General features: G+C 38.7%; 1 protein-coding gene across 1 annotated transcript in view; it reads left to right on the plus strand.

Annotated features, from left to right (window-relative positions):
• Positions 1-23,343, plus strand: part of COLEC10 (collectin subfamily member 10) — a 95,944-nt gene that overhangs the window by 7,827 nt on the left and 64,774 nt on the right. Inside the window, exon 2 of the mRNA XM_053713200.1 lies at positions 8,578-8,728. Coding sequence (XP_053569175.1) covers positions 8,578-8,728 — 151 coding nt within the window. The remainder of the gene's footprint in view (positions 1-8,577; positions 8,729-23,343) is intronic.

A 23,343-nucleotide genomic window follows, 5' to 3' on the forward strand; every position in this document is an offset into this window, starting at 1 on the left:
TAGATAAATAGGTGGCATCCTATAACCAGTTAGGCCCCCTGCAGCTCCGGCCGCTAGCCGCTGGGTTTGTACCACATGGACGTAAAACTATTAGGTGACTTCTGCCCTGTTATATATGGGTTAATTAATACACTTCTGCCATGAAGACACGGAAAACAAGGTATTAAGTTAGGTATATGTCTGCTTATAGCTATAAACAATAAGATCACTCTCATGTTATCACTTATGTGTATATATATGTGAGCGGGAACTCTTGATCGCATCCTATAGCCCAAGTGCATTTATAGTGCAAGGTTAAAAATGTGTAGAAATATGTATAACTGATAAGGGGAAACAGCTGTTAAACAATAACATTCTCCAGACATTTTCCAGGATCTGATGGGGATATCAGTAAAGGGGGTACATTTCAAATACAATATACATTGCAGTCTTAATCTTGTAGAAAAATTAATAATAACTGAGTAGGACTTGCGTTAAACAAAACTTACGTGCACAACTGCTATATTTTAGAAGGAAACTAACTAATAACATTAAGTGCAGAGTTCTTATCATCCTGTATCGAGTCTTATTGTTGGTTTAAGGTTTGTTATTGAGAGGTGAGGAGAGTTCAATCGAGTCACAGCTGACAAGCCGGCAATAGCGTTATTTGGCGAAACTAACTCAAATTCACATGAGATTAATGGCGCCCAGGCATTGTGAAAGCGCATTTCTGAGGCACTGGCAGTTATCTCCGGTTGAAGTGCTCTCCCCTCGTCAGGCCCGCTATACATAAGGTGCCAGAAAACTGACATGCCGGTATCACCCTCTGTCACAGTGGTTGTTCCGGCCTCGGGGGGTACTATTGTGGCTTTAGCATTGCGGGGATACAGTTCAGGGTCTGTCGTACCTGTCTCCCGATCAGTAGCCTCCCTCTCTTCAAGCGTGGTCTCTACTGTCTCGTCCGGAATGGAGGAGGACCATGCAGACATGTCTGACAGCCACGAGGTATGTGCTCGTCTTTCAGTTGCGCCGTGACCCCTCAGTATAGTCTGTAGCGTGGGACCAGTCAAATCTTTCTTTCTGTCATAAAGATGGTAGTCGGCCTCTTTGGGGGTATTGAGTATTGCCTGATCACCCCATTGCTGCAGTTGAGCCGGTACAAAGGGAAGCCTCCCTTCCGCTGGTGCTCCTTTCTGTTCGCCATCCCCATATCCTTGTGTAGTAAGGCTCTGATCTGGTATGTCAGCGTGTGAATGACTAAGGCCAGTGTTCTCTGTGAGGACCCGGTAGGGAGGCCTTTGTAGTATCATATTAAGTATATTGTCCAGTCTGGCGAAACGCAGGTTGAGGTCTTTTTCCAGCTCCTTCTCCCAAGCGGTCGCCATTTTAGAGTAGTCTGCTATCCGGTAGGTTATGGGACACAGAGCGGACACGCTGAGATTTCTGCAGCGTTATGTCAAGCTATGGAATATTGCTTGTAAGTTCAGTAAGGCAGACTCCCGCTGCCAGCACTGGTAACCCGGAGGAGCCGGGGGGGGGGGGGGGGGTTTGCTACCTTTGGATGGGCCGCCGCCCTAGATATTAAGCTTCCGAACTGCAGCTCCGTTTTCATGAAAACAGCAAATAATATTTTGAGTATTGTCACCACAGGCTGGGCAGCAATATTTTGTCGATTTGTATGGCAGGATTTGCTGTTAAAGGCTCTGAAATCAGCGGATTAGAGAGATATCTTGCAGAGCTAACAGTAGTTGCGACTGGTTAGGTACGCTGCTCGGACACGCCCCCCCCCGCCGCCACCTATTTTAAATTTATTAACCCCTAATCTAATCCCCCTACACCGCCGCCACCTATATTAAATATATAAACCACTAAACCTAAGTCTAACCCTAACACCCCCTAACTTAATTATTATTGAAATAAATCTAAATAATATTAATATTATTAACTAAATTATTCCTATTTAAAACTAAACACTTACCTATAAAATAAACCCTAAGATAGCTACAATATAATTAATAATTACAGTGTAGCTATTTTAGGGTTTATATTTATTTTACAGGTAACTTTGTATTTATTTTAACTAGGTACAATAGCTATTAAATAGTTAATAACTATTTAATAGCTACCTAGTTAAAATAATTACCAAATTACCTGTGAAATAAATCTTAACCTAAGTTACAAATACACCTAACACTATCCTATCAATAAATTAATTAAATAAACTACAATGATCTCAACTAAAATACAATTAAATACACTAAACTATATTACAAAAAAACAAACACTAAATTACAAAAAATAAAAAAAGATTACAAGAATTTTAAGCTAATTACATCTAATCTAAGCCCCCTAATAAAATAAAAAAGCCCCCCAAAATAATAAAATTTCCCTACCATAAACTAAATTAAAAAAGTAATCAGTTCTATTATCAGCCCTTAAAAGGGCCTTTTGCGGGGTATTGCCCCAAAGTAATCAGGTCTTTTACCTGTAAATACAGAACAACCCCCCCATTACAACCCACCACCCACACACCCCTACTCTAAAACCCACCCGATCCCCCCTTAAAAAAACCTAAGTCTAACCCCCAAGTGGTCCTTACCTGTCCTGAAGACCGGCGGAGAAGGTCCTGTTCCAGGCGGAGAAGTCTTCTTCCAAGCGGTGACATCTTCTTCTTCCAGGAACCAGCCGGCACGGAGCGGAGGAGTTGAAGACCGATGACCACGGAGCTGAAGACCGTCCACTCTGGAACTGAAGACCGGTGATGCTGGAACTGAAGATCGGAGCCATGGAGCGTAGAGGATCCTCTTCATACGATCTCCGCCGTACACTGAATAGGAATTCAAGGTACGCGATTAAAAATGGCGTCCCTTGAATTCCTATTGGCTGATTTGAGCCTTCAAATTCAAATCAGCCAATCGGATGAGAGCTACTTTAATTCTATTGGCTGATTTGAATAGCCAATAGAATAAGAGCTACTGTAATTCTATTGGCTGATTACAGTGGCGGCGGTGTAGGGGGATTAGATTAGGGGTTAATAAATTTAATATAGGTGGCGGCGGTGTAGGGGGATCATATTAGGGGTATATATATTTAATAGAGGTGGCGACGGTGTAGGGGGATCATATTAGGGGTATATATATTTAATAGAGGTGGCGGCGGTGTAGGGGGATTAGATTAGGGGTTAATAAATTTAATAGAGGTGGTGGCAGTGTAGGGGGATCATATTGGGGTATATATATTTAATAGAGGTGGCGGCAGTGTAGGGGGATCATATTAGGGGTTAATAAATTTAATATAGGTGGCGGCGGTGTAGGGGGCTCAGATTAGAGGGTAATACATATAATATAGGTGGCGGCGGGGTCCGGGAGCGGCGGTTTTGGGGTTAAACACTTTATTAGGGATTGCGGTGGGAGATTGCGGTTGACAGGTAGATAGACTTTGCGGATACGTTAGGTGTTAGGTTTTATTTTGCTGGTAGTTTAGGGAGTTACGGGGCTCCAATACTCAGTGTAAGGCTTACTATGCCTGCATTTTGTGGCGAGGTGAAAATTGAGTAAGATTTCTCAATTTTCGCCACGTAAGTCCTTACGCTGTATATTGGATACCAAACTGCGCGGGTTTGGTATATCACTCTATGGGCCAAAAAACTACGGCTGAAGGGTGAAATATACCAGCGTAACTTCTATGTTACGCCGTATATAGGATACCAAACCAGTGCAAAATTTGGCATCGCCAGCTTCTGCAGGCGACGCTACATATCGGATCGGGCCCCAGGTGTTCATACTAAGCTCTTACATCAGGACAGATTTTTTAGAAAGTGTGAGAGACTAGTAGGACTATTTAATAATGGGACTGGAGACAAAAAATGAACTGTCCTGAGAAAATTGGGACAGTCAGGACAACCCCCCCAGCATTTTATAATTCAGCATAAAAAAAACACATAGTTAATTGTAATAAGCAAATGTATTTAAAATTAATTTTAAAATGTTGAGATATTATATGATACAATAAAGTAGAAAGTAGCTAAATATTTCTGTGTAGAAACATACCTTTATGACTTACACATGCATTTTATTAGATTTATTATACAATTGTACCTTATTTAGGGAAAATAAATATTGCAGGCACTATAGTAACTGCATATCCTATATAATAAAAGACCAAGTGTGTTTGTCCGAAGCTGTCATGCGCAGTAGACAGCACAGCACGAGGACAAACACACCTGGCCTTTGAGAGTCCCTAAGTCTCTGCTCTGCAGTGCGAGCAGAAGTGTGCGTGACCGAGCGTGGCCGGGGGCGTGGCCGAGCGTGAAGGGGGCGTGGCCAGACGGGCCGTGAAAGGCTGGGCAGTTTGAGAGCTCAAAACAGCTCAAAAGAGGGGAGAGAGTGGGTAGGGAAAAGATAAGAAAGGTGAGAGAGAGATCAAGAGGGGAGAGAGAGATCAAGAGGGGAGATAAAAAGAGCACAAGAGAGGGAGCAAAAGAGAGGGGGAGAGACAGCAAAAGAGAGTGGAGGGAGAGCAAAAGAAAGGGGACAGAGAGATCAAAAGAAAGGGGGGGAAGAGAAAGAGAGGGGGAGAGAGAGGGGGAGAGAGAGGGGGAGGAGGGAGAGAGAGGGGGAGAGAGAGGGGGAGGAGAGAGAGAGAGGGGGGAGGAGGAGAGAGAGAGAGGGGAGAGAGAGGGGAGGGAGAGAGAGAGGGGAGGGAGAGAGAGAGGGGGGGGAGAGAGAGAAAGAGAGGGGGAGTGAGAGAGAGAGGGGAGGGGGAGTGAGAGAGAGAGAGGGGAGGGAGATAGAGAGGGGAGGGAGAGAGAGAGGGGAGGGGGAGAGAGAGAGGGGAGGGGGAGAGAGAGAGGGGAGGGAGAGAGAGAGGGGAGGGGGAGTGAGAGAGAGAGGGGAGGGGGAGGGAGAGAGAGAGGGGAGGGAGAGAGAGAGGGGAGGGGGAGTGAGAGAGGAGGGAGAGAGAGAGAGAGAGAGAGAGAGAGAGGAGAGAGAGAGGGGAGGGGGAGAGAGAGAGGGGGGAGATAGAGAGGGGAGAGAGAGGGGGAGAGAGAGAGAGAGGGGGAGAAAGAGAGAGGGGGGAAAGAGAGAGAGAGGGGGGAGAGAGAGAGAGAGAGAGAGAGAGAGGGGGAGAAAGAGAGAGAGGGGGAGAGAGAGAGAGGGGGGAGAGAGAGAGATAGAGGGGAGAGAGAGAGATAGAGGGGAGAGAGATAGAGGGGAGAGAGAGAGAGATAGAGGGGAGAGAGAGAGAGATAGAGGGGAGAGAGAGAGAGAGAGAGAGAGGGAAGAGAGAGAGCACAAAAGAAAGGAGGGAGAGCGCAAAAGAGAGGGGTGAGAGAGCGCAAAAGAGAGGGGTGAGAGAGAGAGAGCACAAAAGAGAGGGGGAGAGAGAGCGCAAAAGAGAGGGGGAGAGAGAGAGTGCAAAAGAGGGGGGGGGAGAGAGAGAGCGCAAAAGAGGGGGGGAGAGCGCAAAAGAGGGGGGGGGAGAGAGAGCGCAAAAGAGGGGGGGAGAGAGAGCGCAAAAGAGGGGGGAGAGAGAGAGAGCGCAAAAGAGGGGGGAGAGAGAGAGCGCAAAAGAGGGGGGAGAGAGAGAGCGCAAAAGGGGGGGGAGAGAGCAAAAGAGGGGGGATAGAGAGAGCGCAAAAGAGGGGGGATAGAGAGAGCGCAAAAGAGGGGGGAGAGAGAGCGCAAAAGAGAGGGGCAGAGAGAGCGCAAAAGAGAAGGGGGAGAGAGAGCGCGCAAAAGAGAGGGGGAGAGAGAGCGCAAAAGAGAGAGGGGAGAGAGAGAGCGCAAAAGAGAGGGGGGAGAGAGAGAGGGGGGAGAGAGAGAGCGCAAAAGAGAGGGGGGAGAGAGAGCACAAAAGAGAGGGGGGAGAGAGAGAGCGCAAAAGAGAGGTGGGAGAGAGAGAGCGCAAAAGAGAGGTGGGAGAGAGAGAGCGCAAAAGAGAGGGGGGAGAGAGAGCGCAAAAGAGAGGGGGAGAGAGAGAGCGCAAAAGAGAGGGGGGAGAGAGAGAGCGCAAAAGAGAGGCAGAGAGAGAGAGCGCAAAAGAGAGGGGGGAGAGAGAGAGCGCAAAATAGAGGGGGGAGAGAGAGAGCACAAAAGAGAGGGGGGAGAGAGAGAGCTCAAAAGAGAGGGGGGGAGAGAGAGCTCAAAAGAGAGGGGGGGGAGAGAGCAAAAGAGAGGGGCAGGGAGAGAGTGCAAAGGGTGGGACCGCTGTACCCTGCAAAAAATGGCCCGTGTGAACGGGCTTTAGGACTAGTTTGAAATATTTCGCTAACACATCAAGGGCAAGATGATCTAAAGGTCTCTGGGCTGGCGAGATCATTAAAGAATGTTTTATTTCCCTGGTGGAATGATCTAAAGCCACTTTTTACCCTAAAAAGAGAGTGTCTCATTAAAGGGACAGTATACACTCATTTTCATATAACTGCATGTAATAGACACTATTATAAAGAATAAGATGCACAGATACTGATATAAAAATCCAGTATAAAATGGTTTAAAAACTTACTTAGAAGCTCTCAGTTTAGCTCTGTTGAAAAGGTAGCTGGAAAGCCCACTGCAAGTGCGAAATAAGACACTCCCCCCTCCCCCTTCTTTTGCATATGAAAAGACCCTTTACACAAACAGGAGCAAGCTGGAGAAGGTAGCTGACGGTATTCAAATAGAACTTTGGGGCTTGGTTAGGAGTCTGAAAATCAGAGCAATGTTCTTTAAAAATAAGCAAAATTATACATATTAAAAAAAAAAACTTTATGGACTTTATAAATAGATCATCTACAAAACATTTATGCAAAGAAAAAATTAGTGTATAATGGCCCTTTAAGGTGCATATACTGCATTTTCGTATGGGGAGGAGATGCATACAATAAAAAAAGTGCACAATAAGATTTGTATTTTAAAAATCTTACAAAATGAATAATTGAACCACTCACATAAAAATACACAGAAAAAAATGAATTGTTAAGGTGCATCAAAAATCATAACAAAATTCTTCACCAAAAATCGTTATTTATCAAAAAATTTAACATTTGTACAGTATGTAAATTATTCAGGAATAAATCATATTTAATATGCACAGCATAAATTGTAATTTAAGTAGACAGTATAATATAATAAGTAGAAGTAAAATATTATTCATAGCAATTTAACATAATGCATTTGACATATTAGTGTATATGCTATTTTAAGGCACTTTACTTTAACATATAAACAACATCTGCCCAAATATCTGCTTTTGTTAGGATTATGGGGGCAATTTTAAACAACTTTCTAATTTACTCCTATTGTCAATTTGTCTTCGTTCTCTTGGTATCTTTATTTGAATAAGCAAGAATGTAAGCATAGGAGCCAGCCCATTTTTGGTTCAGAACCTGGGTAGCACTTTTTGATTTGGTGTCTAAATGTAGCCACCAATCAGCAAGTGCTACCCTGGTGCTGAACTAAAAATGGGCCAGCTTCTAAGCTTCCATTCAAATAAGGACACCAAGAGAATGAAGAAAAATTGATAATAGAAGTAAATTAGAAAGTTGCTTAAAATTGCACATTCTATTTGAATCATGAAAGTTTAATTTTGACAAGACTTTTCCTTTAATATATCATTGTTGGTTGTGCAAAGCTGGGGAAAGGGTAGTAAAGGTGTTATCTATCTTTTTAAACAATAACAATTTTAGTGTAGACTGTCCCTTTAATGCTTTTACATATGGGGGTCGATTTATCAAGCTCTTCGGCAGGCTTTCGCCTGTCTACGACTGCAGGTTCTCACAAGAGAACCTGCACGCCGTATTTAACAAGCAACGGTCATCGGACTGCTGCTTACCTACCCTTTACCACCTCTTAGGTAGCAAATTTCAATCTCCCCAGTCTAGTCCAACCGAGGAGATTGACAGCTCCTGCCCACGTGTGATTGACTTGCGCGGGAAGGGGCGGGATTGCACGCAAGCTCAAAATAGTGCTTGTGTGCCGTGCTGAATTCCGCCAGGGGAATTCAGCCCACCAAAGGCGAGCTGCGGAGGACAGGGGCGCGAATGTGCGCCCCTGTCCGCCTCAGCTTGATAAATTGCCCCCATAATCCTAAAAAAAGCAGATCTTTGAGCAGATATTGTTTATATGTTAAATTAAACTGCCTAAAAATATACATATACATATACACTAATATGTTAAATGCATTATGTTAAATTGCTATGAATAATATTTTACTTCTATTTATTATAAGGTACAGTATAAAGCATAATTATTTCCCCAGTGGTTGAAACAAAATAATTATAAGTTTAACAACAACAGTATTTTATTTTCATTGCTAATTCAGTACTTAATAGAATTAGCATGACAAATGTTTTAAATGTTCTGTTAAGGATAAGAAAGTGGTAAAAAGATGTATAGGCTTAATAAATCAGTGTCAATATAATTGGACGATTCACAATTAAGAGATAAATGAATGTAAACAAATGTCACTTTAAAATAAATATTCCTGACAATGAACAGAATGTGTTTTCTTTCAAGATAAAATACTTTGGAAGCCTAGAGTGGCTAGTCTTAATAAGTTGTCTTTTGTTACAAATCGCCACTTTGAGAATTGTAGTTAAAGACGCTGATTTTGCAGTCAGCAATTATGAAGACTTTGAAAAGCCTACTGTTTTATGGATGTCTGGCTGTGCTGATGCTGTTCAGGGCGCATATCTCATGTTCCGAGGTTGAAAACCGTTCTGCTTCTGATATGTGTACAACACACACAATTTTACCAGGACCCAAAGGTAAGACTTTACAATTTATACAGCATACTTTATATAGAAAGAGCAAACAAGTGTAAAAATAAAATTCTTTAATGTATTAGATGGTGCTTTTGCTTCCAAACGACTACTGGTTTAACCCCCTGCAAAGGGGTAAACTCATAGTTAAATTCAACTCCAGTGCAGCAATACACTACTGGAACATATGTAGCATATGTGTGTATTACCAGCTAGCTACCAGTAGTGCATTACTTCTCCTGAGCCTACCTACGTATGTATTCCATTAGCAAAATGTATAGTAACTGATGGTGCAGAATACTAACAACCAGCAAAAGACTATTGTTGTTTGTAAATTTGATAGTTTTCTTGTTTCCAGAACTGATAGATGACTGAGTACAGATGATGGATTAACTAACAAAATGAAAGAGTTTAGGGTCATGATGTAATGTTAGGATTACCATATTGCCGCTTTAAAAAGGGACACATATGAAAAATACATATGTCAGGGTTCTTATACAAAACATTTATTTAAACAGCCCTGAAAACAACCCTGACATATATATTTTTCATATGTGTCCCTATTTAAAGCGGCAATAATAATAATAATAAAGCCAAGGTGTTTCTTAAAAATGTCATAAGTAGTATCTGGTTAAGAGGTGTTGAGAATTATTTTCTCCAGGTACATCTAAAATAAACTAAAATAAGCCAACAGAGGTAAAAGTAATTACATTTTAAGTTCTTCTTAAATTCTATAATGGGAGCAATAAAATATATAGTTTATTTAAACCACAATGATTCAATGATTCAATGATTCAATGATTCATAATATGTAATAAACATGCCAAAAATACATTACAACAATTCCAGATTGTCTATGTACAATTAAAAAGACATGAAAGTTCAAATTAAATTTGAATGGTTCAAATAGAGCATGCAATTTTAAGAGACTTTTTATTATCAAATATGCTTGTTCTCTTGGTATCCTATATTGAAAAGCATACCTAGGTAGTCTCAGAAGCAGCAACGCAGTACTAGGAGTTGGCTGGTGTTTGGTGCCTATATGGCTCATCAGATTGTTAAGCTAGATCCCAGTTGTGCATTGCTGCTTTGCAGATGACTAAACACATAGGGGCCGATTTAACATGCTGCAAAAGCAGCTGTTTCCACGCGAGTTGGAAACATAAGTTAAGAAGCAGCGGTTGTAAGACCGCTGCTCCTTAACTCTTCCACCTTCTCTGAGGTGGTGGACTGCAATCATCCTGATCAGATACGATCGGGATGATTGACACCCCCTTCTAGCGTATACTGTCGGCATTTAGCGATGTCGGGCGGACATGATCCGCTTGATCCTCAATTCCAATCTTCTCATTCAATATTGAATAAAACAGGATCAGCTCAGCTTGATAACTCTCACAATATCCAATCTCAATTTCCCCACAATGGCAATGATAACAACGAATAATGTCAGTCAATCATCGAAAACTGAATCAATACATTACATAATACAACTGCTGCCCAGTCGCTCTCACCTTCTGACAAGGCCTCACATGCTCATTCTGCTTGTCCAATTCTTTTTTCCTCTCCTGACAGTCTCCTCCCTCTCTGCATGTCACAAGTGTCCATGTCTTTCTGTTTTTACGTTTAATTGATGCTGATGACATATTCAATACTGTTTGATATTTGACGCAATTTGCTCATCATCAAAAAGGGCTGTCACTCTTGTTGGCATGAGCAGAGCCATCTTGTTTTTCTGGTCCAAACATGCAAAAATCTGTGGCTGATATTGTTATCTTGTGTCCATTTTGTTGTGAACATGTATCCAACAATTTATGGTCGGGTGGATTGTCAATGCTGTCCATTTACTGTATTTATGAATTTTTGGATAATCCCTCTCATATGGTCCTATAGTTTCCAATGTGATTGTTCCAATGTCACAGAAGGTATATAGATTGGAATTGACCCCATAGTTATATGAAAGCAAAAGTGCAATTATAAAACATATTTTTGTACTTTTATGTCATTAAACTCATAAACTTGAATATGTAAGTTAACTATTTAAACATGTAAATTTAGTAAACTTATTATGCCAAGTAAAAAAAGATTATAGGGTATTTTCTATTTTTTTTATGTATCTAATAATGTTTCTAACAAATTCACTATTAAATCATATTACCATTTTGTAGCTAAATCATTTGATAAACTTTTCTCAATGATATATATATATATATATATATATATATATATATATATATATATATATATATATATATATATATATATAAATCTCTGTCAGCTATAAGTTTGACATCCAGGATAGGCAATAGGCATTTAAGGATAAAACATGGCCTTTAATGGTATATCGTAAAACATCACTATTAATCCATATTGTTTCGGCTCAGAAGAAGAGTCTTTGACAAATGCAGCAATACCAGTACAATAAATAAATATACAGTACATATACAGCAATACATACCCAACACCAGAAGTGTAACTAGAAACCACAGGGCCCAGGTGCAAGAATCTAAGAAGGACCCCCCCAACCCCCCCTCCAAAAAAAGTGAATTTGATACATAGCATTATTTTTTTTACATTTAACACAGAAAAGAAATGGGAATCAGATTAAGTCTGCAAAAGGAGGTACCCTGTGCCCACAGTCTGTGAGATGGTCTGACCCCCTATTACTGTATATAGTGACACTGTTTAACCCACCAGTACTGTATATAGCGAGTCAGTGACACAGTCTGTAATCTGCCGGTGAGATGGTTGACCTAACCCTACTCGCCCCAGTACTTTATAAAGTGACCACAGTAGTCTGGGACATGGTCCAGCCCCCCCGTACTGTATATAGTGGTACTGTATAGACTCACACTGTTTACCCCCTGCCCCCATGCTGTAGTAACAAGGTCTGTAATTTGCTGGTTCCACAAACATACACACACACACATACATGCATAAATACACACACAGTCACATACACACACACATAAACACCAATGGGTAAAACAGAAACACTAACCCCTGTAGTCAGAGACACTAGTGAAGCATCATGTCACACTCACATGATATCAGTGCAGGCAGTGGCAGGTCAAAGTTTTTTGTTTTTTTTTAAGCTGGGCCCCCACCTTTGGGTACCCAGTCGCAATTGCGACCTCTGCACCACCTATAGTTTCGCTCCTGCCCAACACCTATTAGATAAATTTAAAGTAGTCTAATGAGAATGTTGCATGCTCTGCACTATCGTACCCAACCCATGTACATCGTAATTCATCACTACCGTAACAAGAAAACAACTTCCTATGCATGTGTATATGTATTGCTATGGTAACCAGGGAAAACATTTGTGAACCATGTATATTCATTCTGATGTTATAATGTCTACCTCATTTGATTTAAGGGAAGAAACATTTTATTTAAAGAAGTATATACATATTCTTACTCTGTCTTACATCTATTCTTTTTCCTATGCATTACATTGATCCAAATGAGTGATATTTCAGATAAGATTTTTTTTCCCTATGTGCACAAAAGATACAACACAAAAACATCTAATAATATCATAAGGGGATCTGCCAACTCTCCCACACTTCCTGAAGAATATATGATTGTTTTTGCCACATCCTATGGGCTGCTGTGTTTGTTAACCAATGTTCCTGTCCAGTGTTCTCTTTGTTTCTTTGATCTCAGAAAGTCTATAATTTATTGAATTTGTTTTGGATGTCCATGTCAACATATACCGAATTAACTCTTTAATTTTGCCTCATAATAATTCCAGTAAAAAGTCTCCTTACATACCCATAAATAGTGAGTTTGAAATGATAGTGCATTGTAACGCACTGTCTACATATACAAATTAACAAGACAAAATAAACAAGAGTTTAAAAAAATAGGGATGATGTAGTTTTCATTAAAATTAACAACTATCATCAACTTACCACAGTGACCACAAATATTTAGCAGACCGCAATATGTAGTATTGTACAAACCCTACATACATCGGTTTTCCACCTTAATAGCATAACATTGCATGTTATACTTAAGATATTTTGTTGAATGTACAGTAAATTGTATAAAATTCGCAACGAGATACAGGAACTTAAAAATAATATTGGGTTGTGTGGGACTTATCACACTGAGTAATTCTCTAGCACTGTCTTTTAGTCATAACCACAAATTATTTTAGAAGATTTTGTAGAACTGGCAATTCTTTGAACAAGTAATGTTAAATGATGTATATTTATCATATAGCTTTTATCAGTGCTATGGAATTTGCTGACACTCTATCTATAAATGCTAATAATAATTATGGTTATTATTATAATAATAATAATCCAGTACTGTATGCTACCAGGCTCTCTGACTTTAAAAGTGTCAAGGGAACTTTTATTAAAGGGGCATGTAAGTAAAAACGGAACTAAAAATGATTTAGAGTGTACAATTTAAAAAAAAAAAAAAAACTTTCCAAATTACAGTAGTTATCAGTCCTGAGCCTTTTTAAGTTTGATTTTATGGAAGAAAGCTAAGTTTCAACCATAAGTGAAAAAGTAAAATTAATCATAGAAATAACTGGATTTTTTTTTTAATTGTATGGTCTGAATCATGAAAGTTTAACTTAGACTTCCATGTAGCTTTAATAAATATTATAGCGCTGCGGAATCTGTTGGCGCTCTACAAATAACCGATAAAATTAATAATAATATGCTTATCCCATCCTTCACCTATTAATATAGAACGGTGTAATAATTTATCAGGGCTGCCTAGACAATTGTTTAGGAAGCCATTACAGAATTATTTTAAACAAGACAAACATATTTGTATTCCTTTGTTGCAAAAAAGGGGCTTCTTAAAATGTATTACAGTATTTTGGAGAAGGGTTGTCTCTGTGGTATTTCCACGAATAATGCAGTGGGAGTTGTACTTACCAGTAGGGATGGGCGAATGTGTTTATATCCGAATTTGAATGTTAGAAACTAATGTTATTGTAGAAATTCGATTTACATAATAGAATGTTGATAAGAACGAATATTCTTAAAAATACGATTTTTTTCGAATGTTATTTACAGTTTTCGAATGTCACATTCGAATTCGAATGTCACAATCGAATTTAAATGTCACATTCGAAATCGAATGTTACATTCAAATATCACATTCGAATTCGAATATTACATTTATAAAACACAATTGTAGACTAGAAACACTATTTCAAATGTCACATTCGAATCGAGTACCACATTCGAATTGAATGTCGCATTCAAATTCGAATATTACATTTATAAAACACAGTATTAGACTAGAAATACTATTTAGAATTCGAATGTCACATTCGAATCGAATATCACATTCAAATTGAATATCAGATTTAAAACACAGTATTAGACTAGAAATACTATTTCAAATTCGAATATGACATTCACATTCGTATGTAGCATTCAAATTCGAATATTACATTTATTAAACACAGTTGTAGACTAGAAATACTATTTCAAATTTGAATGTCACATTCGAATTCGAATGTCACATTTGAATGAATTCAAATATTACTTTTCGAAATTGAATGAATACATAGCTAAACATTCTATTATTCGAACGAATATTTTCGAATTTTATTGAAAAAATGTGAAAACGAAAATTCGAAAATAGAATATTAGAGTGTTATATAAACATTCGAAATTCAATTTGAACGAACGAATGTATCAAAATTCGTTTTAAATTTCGAATTTTTAGAAACATTCGCCCATCCCTACTTACCAGCCAGTGAGCAAACAGTTCTTGAATTTTTAATAAGGCTTTAACTTTCTGATAGCTTCCGAAAAATGCAAACATTTTTTTTTAAATGTTTAAATATCTTTTAAAAAAATATAAAAGTTAGTAATGACTGCAGGTGAACAATATATGAACATTGAAAGGCTATATTTTATTGTAAAACTTTTATTTTTGCTGTTCTAATGAACTCCCCGGCCACCTCTGTGTTAAGCTATGCTTTTTCTTATTTTAATAGGTGGGTGGTGCAGCCAATAGCAAGTGCACTACCCCCCTATGTATTCCTATAGCAGCGCACTCTCACACTGCCAATCAGATTGAATACTAATTTTATGGTTGCTCGTATAGGTCTGTGGGGTATGATGCACTAGCAGATTAAAATACTTTGTCACAAGTTGTAAACAGTGATATAGCCAGTTCACTGTTTACTTTACAGTGACATCAGATCTCATCTGAAACTGTGCATGCGCATGAGCACTGATATCAGATCCGATTGGCAAGCGGCAGTGTAAGAGTGTGCAGCTATAGAAATACATAGGGCAGGGGGTGCACTTGCTATTGACTTCACCTTTAGAATGTCAAAAATAAAAGTAAGTTTTACATTAAAATAGTTCATACCTATATTGTTCACTTGCACTCATTACTAACTTTTATATTTTAAAAATAAAAAATGTCTAAGTTGATACTATTTGGATCCTAGCTCATGATATCAAGTGTCATAATGACTAAAGCTGGGGGTCTTAATCACTGGAGATATGATATATATAAGGGATGGCCAACTCTGACCCTCTACACTAGTCTTTGTGCATCCAGGGAAAAAATTAAAACTAAGAATATGTGCCATAGTTTATGTGGCTCCAACGAATGGTAGGCTCTTTGGGTGTCCAAAATTCAAACGAGCCCTCTAAAGGGTTAAATAGAAGATGAGGGTACTTTGCAAACTTACCGAAACCCCCTATGCCAATGAAAATGTATAGGCAGTATAATATTTGTGTGTTTACTAATTATAATGTATGTGGCTTCTAAAATATTGACCTGCTGCCCCCATGTGTTAGGAAGTTGGCCATCCCTAGTATACATTATTGCCTGTCTACTTTAGAGCATGCTCTTAACTTAAAGGTATATGAAACAAAATATTATTTCATGATTCATATAGAGCATGCAATTTTAAGCAACTTTCTAATTTACTCCTATTACCAAATTTTCTTCGCTCCTATTTTACAAATAAAGATACCAAGAGAATGAAGAAAAATTGACAATAGGAGTTAATTAGAAAGTTTTTTTCTAAAAATGTTTTTGGGTGTTATATCCATTTAAGTGGGGACAATGCTAACTCCACTATTATCCCCACTCCTCAGCTTGCAATACACAGATTGTTCCAGAGCTTCCAATCTACCACATAATATGGGACTTTCATGGTTTTTGAGCTCTGCTTTTAAATGGACAGTCTACTTCAGAATTGTTATTTTTTAAAAAGATAGATAATCCCTTTATTACCCATTCCCCAGTTTTGTATAACCAACACAGTTATATTAATACACTTTTTACCTCTGTGATTACCTTGTATCTAAGCCTCTGCAGACTGCCCCCTTATTTCAGTTCTTTTGACAGACTTGCATTTTAGCCAATTAGTGCTGACTCCTATGTAGTGAGCACAATGTTATCTATATGGCACACATGAACTAGCACTGTGTAGCTGTAAAAAACTGTCAAAATGCCCTGTGATAAGAGTCGGCCTTCCAATGTTCCCTCTAATTTTTTTGAGTACTGTGCACAAAATAATTTACCTATGCAATTTAAGGCCAAGTGACCAACATGTGTGCACACTTTATTTAAGTGTAGTCAAACTTGAAAAGGTTGTAAACATACTAACTTGTACACAAACTCACACATAGATATTCACACACTCACCTTCACACACACTTTAGTTCAAACTCACACAATGTCCCTCACACTGTCTCAAAAATACACTCCCTTACATTCTCAAACACACACACTCTCTCTCTCTCCAGCTCTTATTCACACTCTCCCTCACAATTTCTCTTCGACACTCTACCTCACACATGCATTCACACTCCATACACTCACACACACTCTCCCTCACATTCTCACACACACACTTTCACCCACCCTTCCTCACACACACTCTCCCTCACACTCTCTCTCTCACACACTCCCTCACACTCTCAAACATACATGCTGCGGAACCTGTTGGCGCTCTACAAATACCTGATAATAATAATGCTCTCACTCTTTCAAACACACACAAATAGACACTGTTCCTCACAAACACTCTCTCTCACTCACACACTCCCCCTCACATAGCACTCACAGCCACTGTCCCCCTCACACTTACACCCCACACAGACACTCTCCCCCTCACACACGCAGACACTCTCCCCTTCACAAACACTCACAGACACTCTCCCCCTCACACTCACAGACACTCTCCCCCTCACAAACACTCACAGATGCTCTCACCTCACACACACAGATTCTCTCCCCCTCACAAACACTCAAAGACACTCTCCCCCTCACACACACAAAGACATTCTCCCGCTCACACACACAGACACTTTCCTCCTCTTACACACACACACAGACACTCTTCCCCACACAAACACTCACAGACACTCTCCTCCTTACAAATACTCACAGATGCTCTCCCCGTCACAAACACTCACAGACATTCTACCCCTCACAAACAGACACTCTTCCCCTCACACACACAGACACTCTCCACTCACACACACAGACACTATCCCCTCACAAATACTCACAGACACTCTCCCCCTCAAACACAGGCACTCTCCTCCTCACACACAGTCACTCTATCTCACTCACATCAAGCTAACATTTGGTCAGCAAACAATTCATTTATATAGATTGCAAAATCTAAAATGGTTAGGTTGTGTGCAAAAAAACAAAGCAACAATACGTGAGAGTGATTTATGCAGAAGGGACACAAGATATACACACAGTAACACAGAAACGGACACACACAGTGATATACTCTCGCACTCACCCTCCCTCACACTCTCAACATACACACTCTCCCTATTTCAAATACACACAGACACTCTCCCTCACACTCACACAGACACTGTCCCTTACAAACACTCTCTCACACACACACTCTCCCTCATAGAAACATAGAAACATAGATATTGACGGCAGATAAGAGCCATAGGCCCAGCAAGTCTGCCCGACCTTACCTAACAGTATAAACTTATCTAGTTCGTAGGATAGCCCTATGCTTGTCCCATGCATTTTTAAAGTCCCCCACAGTGTTTGTTGCTACTACCTCTTGAGGAAGTTTATTCCATAAATCAATCACTCTTTCTGTAAAGAAGTGCTTCCTCAAATTACTTCTGAATCTACTACCCTTTAGCTTGAGCTCATGACCCCTTGTTCTTGAATTTTCCATTTTATGTAAAATACCCACAGCCTCAGTTTTACTAAACCCTTTAATGTACTTGAAAGTTGCTATCATATCACCTCTTTCCCTTCTCTCCTCTAAGCTATACATATTTAGGTCATTGAGCCTATCCTGGTAAGTTTTATTTTTTAGACCATGTACCATTTTGGTAGCCCTCCTTTGCACAGATTCAAGTTTGTTAATATCCTTCTGAAGATATGGTCTCCAGAACTGCACACAATACTCAAGATGAGGCCTAACTAATGATCTATAAAGTGGCATAAGAACCTTACTATTTCTGCTGCAAATACCTCTACCAATACATCCAAGCATTCTGCTAGCCTTACTCGCTGCATTACTACATTGTTTACTAAGTTTTAAATCATCTGAAATAATAATTCCCAAGTCCTGTTCCTCGTCTGTAACAGTCAGTAAAGTGTCATTGAGTCTGTAATTAACATTTGGATTTTTCTTCCCTAAATGCATTATTTTACACTTTGCTGTGTTAAACTTTAGACCCCAGTCATTTGTCCAATCCTCCAATTGTTGTATATCACTTCTCATTTTGTCTACCCCCCCTGGAACATCCACTCTGTTGCAAATTTTTGTATCATCTGCAAAGAGACATACTTTCCCCTGTAGCCCTTTGCTGATATCGCAGATAAATATGTTAAACAAAACAGGCCCCAGAACTGACCCCTGAGGAACACCACTAGTAACAGCCCCCTCTGCTGAATGAACTCCATTTACTAAGACACTTTGTTTTCTGTCCTTAAGCCAGCATTCCACCCAGTTCACAATTTTTGAATCTAGACCAAGGAGATATAGTTTGTGAATAAGTTTATTGTGTGGGACGGTGTCAAATGCTTTGCTGAAATCTAGATATGCTACATCAACTGCTCCTCCCTTGTCTAATACTTTTGTTACATAATCAAAGAAGTCAATTAGATTAGTCTGACATGATCTCCCTGAAGTAAAACCATGCTGATTTTGGTCCTCTAAATTGTTTGTCTTTATGTAAGTCATAATTCTTTCTTTTAAGAGGCTTTCCATTAATTTCCCTACTACTGAAGTTAAACTAACTGGCCTGTAGTTGCCAGATTCTTCTCTACTGCCCTTTTTATGAAGGGGTATTACATTTGCTATTCTCCAATCATCTGGGACAGCTCCTGTTAATAGTGACTGATTAAACAGATCAGTTAATGGGACAGTTAGCACTGATCGAAGTTCTTTTAAAACCCTTGGATGAATATTATCAGGACCCACTGCCTTTGTAACATTTATTTTTGATAATGCTAACAAAACCTCATCCTCTGTAAAAAGATTACTGTTAAGCTTGTTTCTATTTTGCGTTGCATCCCTTAATGTAGACATTGTATCTTCACAATCTTTAGTGAAAACAGAACAGAAGTAATCATTGAGACAGTCTGCAATCTGCTTATCTCCTTCTATTATTCTACCATCAACTGATTTCAATTTTACTATTCCTACCTTATTTTTTCTTCTTTCACTGATATATCTAAAGAATGTTTTGTCCCCATGTTTTACTGACTGTGCTATCTTCTCTTCTGCATGAGCTTTAACCTTCCTAATTAACTGCTTAGTCTTTTTTTGTTGGAGTCTCCATATTTTCATATCATCATCTGCTTGTGTGTGTCTGTAATTTTTATAAGCTATCTTTTTTGTCTTTACAGCATGTGCTACTTCTTTGGAAAACCAAATTGGTTTCCGCTTTCTTTTACTTTTACAGACATGTCTAATACAGTGTGCGGTTGCATCTAAAATGGCACCTTTCACAAATTCCCACTGTTCTTGAACCCCTGTAATAAGAGTTTTCCCCTTTAAATAGTTCTTTAGGTATTCTCCCATTAATGAAAAATCTGCCATCCTAAAGTCTAAAACTTTTGTTTTAGTCTGGGTGGACAGTTCCTGAACATGAATACTAAACCAAACAGATTGATGATCACTGGATCCTAAGTTCTCACCTACAGACACATCTGAAACTGTATCACTGTTTGTAAGTATTAGATCTAATATAGCTTCCTTACGAGTTGGTTCCTTGACTAATTGTTCAAGTGATTCCCCTAGCAGAGATTCAAGAATATACCTGCTTCTAGCCGATCTAGCAGAAGGAATCTTCCAGTCTATATCTGGCAAATTAAAGTCCCCCAGTACTATAACCTTACCCTTCATGGTCATTTTGGTTATTTCATCTAATAACAGATTGTCCAGTTTTTCATCCTGCAATGGAGGCCTATATACAACCCCTATTCTAAAAACATTTTTATCTCCAATTTCCAAAGTCACCCAAATACTTTCCACCTCATCATTTGTTCCTACAATTTCAGTAACCTTTATATTTTCATTTACATACAAAGCAACTCCTCCACCTTTCTTTCCTACTCTGTTCTTTTTAAATAACCTGTATCCAGGTATGACTATGTCCCAGTCATGCAAATCATTGTACCATGTTTCTGTTATAGCTACTAAATCCAAGTTGTCCCTAGTCATTATTGAAATGAGTTCAGGTAATTTATTTCCTAAGCTGCGAGCATTTGTGCTCATGGCACGAAGAATTTTTCTACTAGAATTTCTAGAATTGTTACTTGGACTAACAGTTTTGGCATGCTGTGGGGGGCAGGTGGATATATTAATGCTACCCCCCTTTATTAGTTTAAATGATTTCTAATAAAGTATTTAAACTCCTCTCCCAGATACTCTGTTCCTTTAGCATCCAAATGCAAGCCATCTCTCCTAAATAACCTAGTATCTTTCCAAACAGAGCTATAATGGCCAATAAAACCAAATCCTCGTTCCCTGCACCACTTATCTAACCAAGAATTAAATGTTGTTATCCGCTCCATCTTTCCTGCTTCCTGGCCATTTGGTGCAGCCTTCAAAGGAAATTAGCATATGAGCCTACCTAGGTTTAGCTTTCAAAAAAGAATATCAAGAGAACAAAGCAAATTTGATTATAAAAGTAAATTGTTTAAAATTGTATGCCATATCTGAATTATGAAAGTTTAATTTTTACTAGACTGTCCCTTTAATAATGAAACTACTTTCCTTTGTATAAATAATAAATTTGGGCTAGACTGTGGCGTTCAAGTGATATCAGGTTTTTATCTGCTTTTTGCACATATTGGAAACAGCGTGTGTATTACGAGTTGAAAGTAAATATGTTTGAGTGAAATTGTGATTTACAATTGTTGGGTTAGTGTGGCTTGAAAACTTGCGTAAAGGGTGGGGGGAAGGAAAAAAGTGACATTAAACACAACATAAATATATGTAAAAGTACAGTTACACTGATATAAACACTGATAAAAAAATATTTTAAAAAATGAACAAAAAGGTTATAAAGGCTCAAAAATAGATAGTATAAGGTGTTTGAAAAAAATGGTCTGCAAGTGGCTTTAACATATATTTGCATACATAGATATGTCTAAATATGTGTATGTATGCACATATGTATGTATTAAGATTCTATTATTTCCGGCAGTAAAGGGGTTAATTAGGGAGCTTGTAAGGTTAATTTTAGCTTTAGTGTAGAGATTACCCTCCCACCTGATACCTCCCACCTCTTATCCCTCCCAAACAATTATCTTCCCTCCCTCAACCCCACTGGTCACCTCCATCTTAGGTACTGGTAGACAGTTTGCCAATAAGAAAATGTAAGGCATTTTTAGTTTTTATTAAAAAAAATGTATCCCCCTTACCCTCCAACCTCCCTGATCACTCCCAAACAGCTCTCTAACCTCCCCCTGCTAACTAGTGCCCACCATCTTAGGTACTGGTAGCACACATAGGGGCATATGTATCAAGCTCCTAATGGAGCTTGATGCCCCGTATTTCTGGCGAGCCTGCAATACGGGTTAAGGGTTTAATTAAATTATTTAAAATTATTATACATACTGTCAAAATATCAATATATTTTTATGGATTATTTATAATATTTTATAGTATATATAATAATTTTAAATAATTTTTATTAAGATTTTTTAATAGTTTAAATTTAATTTTTTAATAACGTGCATGGAAGATAGCAATCCTTCATGTGTGCTAACATTACTGTGCTAGTCCTAAATTGAGAGCCCTGATGCGTATTACACATATTTTATATTCCTATGTTCTTCACATAGAAAATAATGTACTTTTTATTATTAAATATACATTTCTATATACATATGATACTGTTCTTGTAAAATGCATATCTATACCTATATATCTATAGGAATAAATATAAAGGTATAGGTTTATACAGAAATATAGAAATATGTATTTACAATAAAAAGGGCATTGTTATGTATGTGAAGAACATTGGAATGTGAAATATTCAGAATTCATGTCGGGTTTAGCACACTTGAATTAACGCAGTTGGGTTAGCACTAGAGTATGGGTGTTTTTGTAATACGAGCGCTACCTGACGCATGCAAATAGCTTCCGTATAGCAATGTTAACGTGCGACCAGGAGTGCAAAATAACACTCCACTCGCAATCTAGCCCATAGTGAATTTAAAAGGTGCTTTCCATGAGAAAAAACAACTTCCCAAAATAAAGAAATTGAAACTACTAATAATGGAAAAAAAAGACAAAGACCAAATTCTTTGAAAACATATTATGTTAATTGAATAACAACATACCTCTAAATATGTCTCATGTCTAGACAGAAGTTACCCTGAAACACCTACACAACAGCTGCTTTATATAATATGAACTACATATTAGTAAGTATCAAATTTGACATTTTCAGGATAAAAGGACAATAAACACCTTATTATAATGTTAATGTTAATTTATGCTTAGAAAAACAACTTTCTAATATACTTTCATTATTTCTTTTGCCCCTTTTTATGTAATTTAGCTCTGAAATGTGTTTTCTAATTCCCAGAACGGAAAATGCAACCTACTAACTTCTCAAGGCTTACCCTGTTAAATATATGACTTTAACAGATAACAGCCACAAAACAATGCACTTTATACAAACTTGGCTCCTCCAAAAAAGGCAAGCGGTAGGCGGAGTTTGGCTATTGAAAAACAAATGCAGCAAATTTTTTTTATTTATGTTTAGACTTGGCTGATATGTTACTCTATAGTAAGAAACAAAAAGGTGTTTAGTAAGCATGTGCATTTGTTTCGTAACTGTAACTTTAATGCAGCGCCTTCATGCTAAGGGGTCGATTTATGAAGCAGGGGATGCTGTTTCCGACCCACTTTGCTTTAGGTCCGCCTGAAGAGGAAGTTAAGAAGCAGCGGTCGCCGCTGCTCCTTAACTTGTCCGCCACCTCTGAGGCGGCGGACAGCCATTAGCCCGATTGGATACGATCTGGTTGATTGACACCCCCTGCTAGCAGTCGATTGGTCGCAAATGTGTAGGGGGCGGCAATGCACAAGCATTTCACGAGAAATGCTTGTGCAATGATAAATGCCTACAGCGTATGCTGTCGGACAGACATTGATAAATTGG

The sequence above is a fragment of the Bombina bombina genome, chromosome 5, assembly GCF_027579735.1.
Source record: "Bombina bombina isolate aBomBom1 chromosome 5, aBomBom1.pri, whole genome shotgun sequence".
NCBI lineage: Eukaryota > Metazoa > Chordata > Amphibia > Anura > Bombinatoridae > Bombina > Bombina bombina.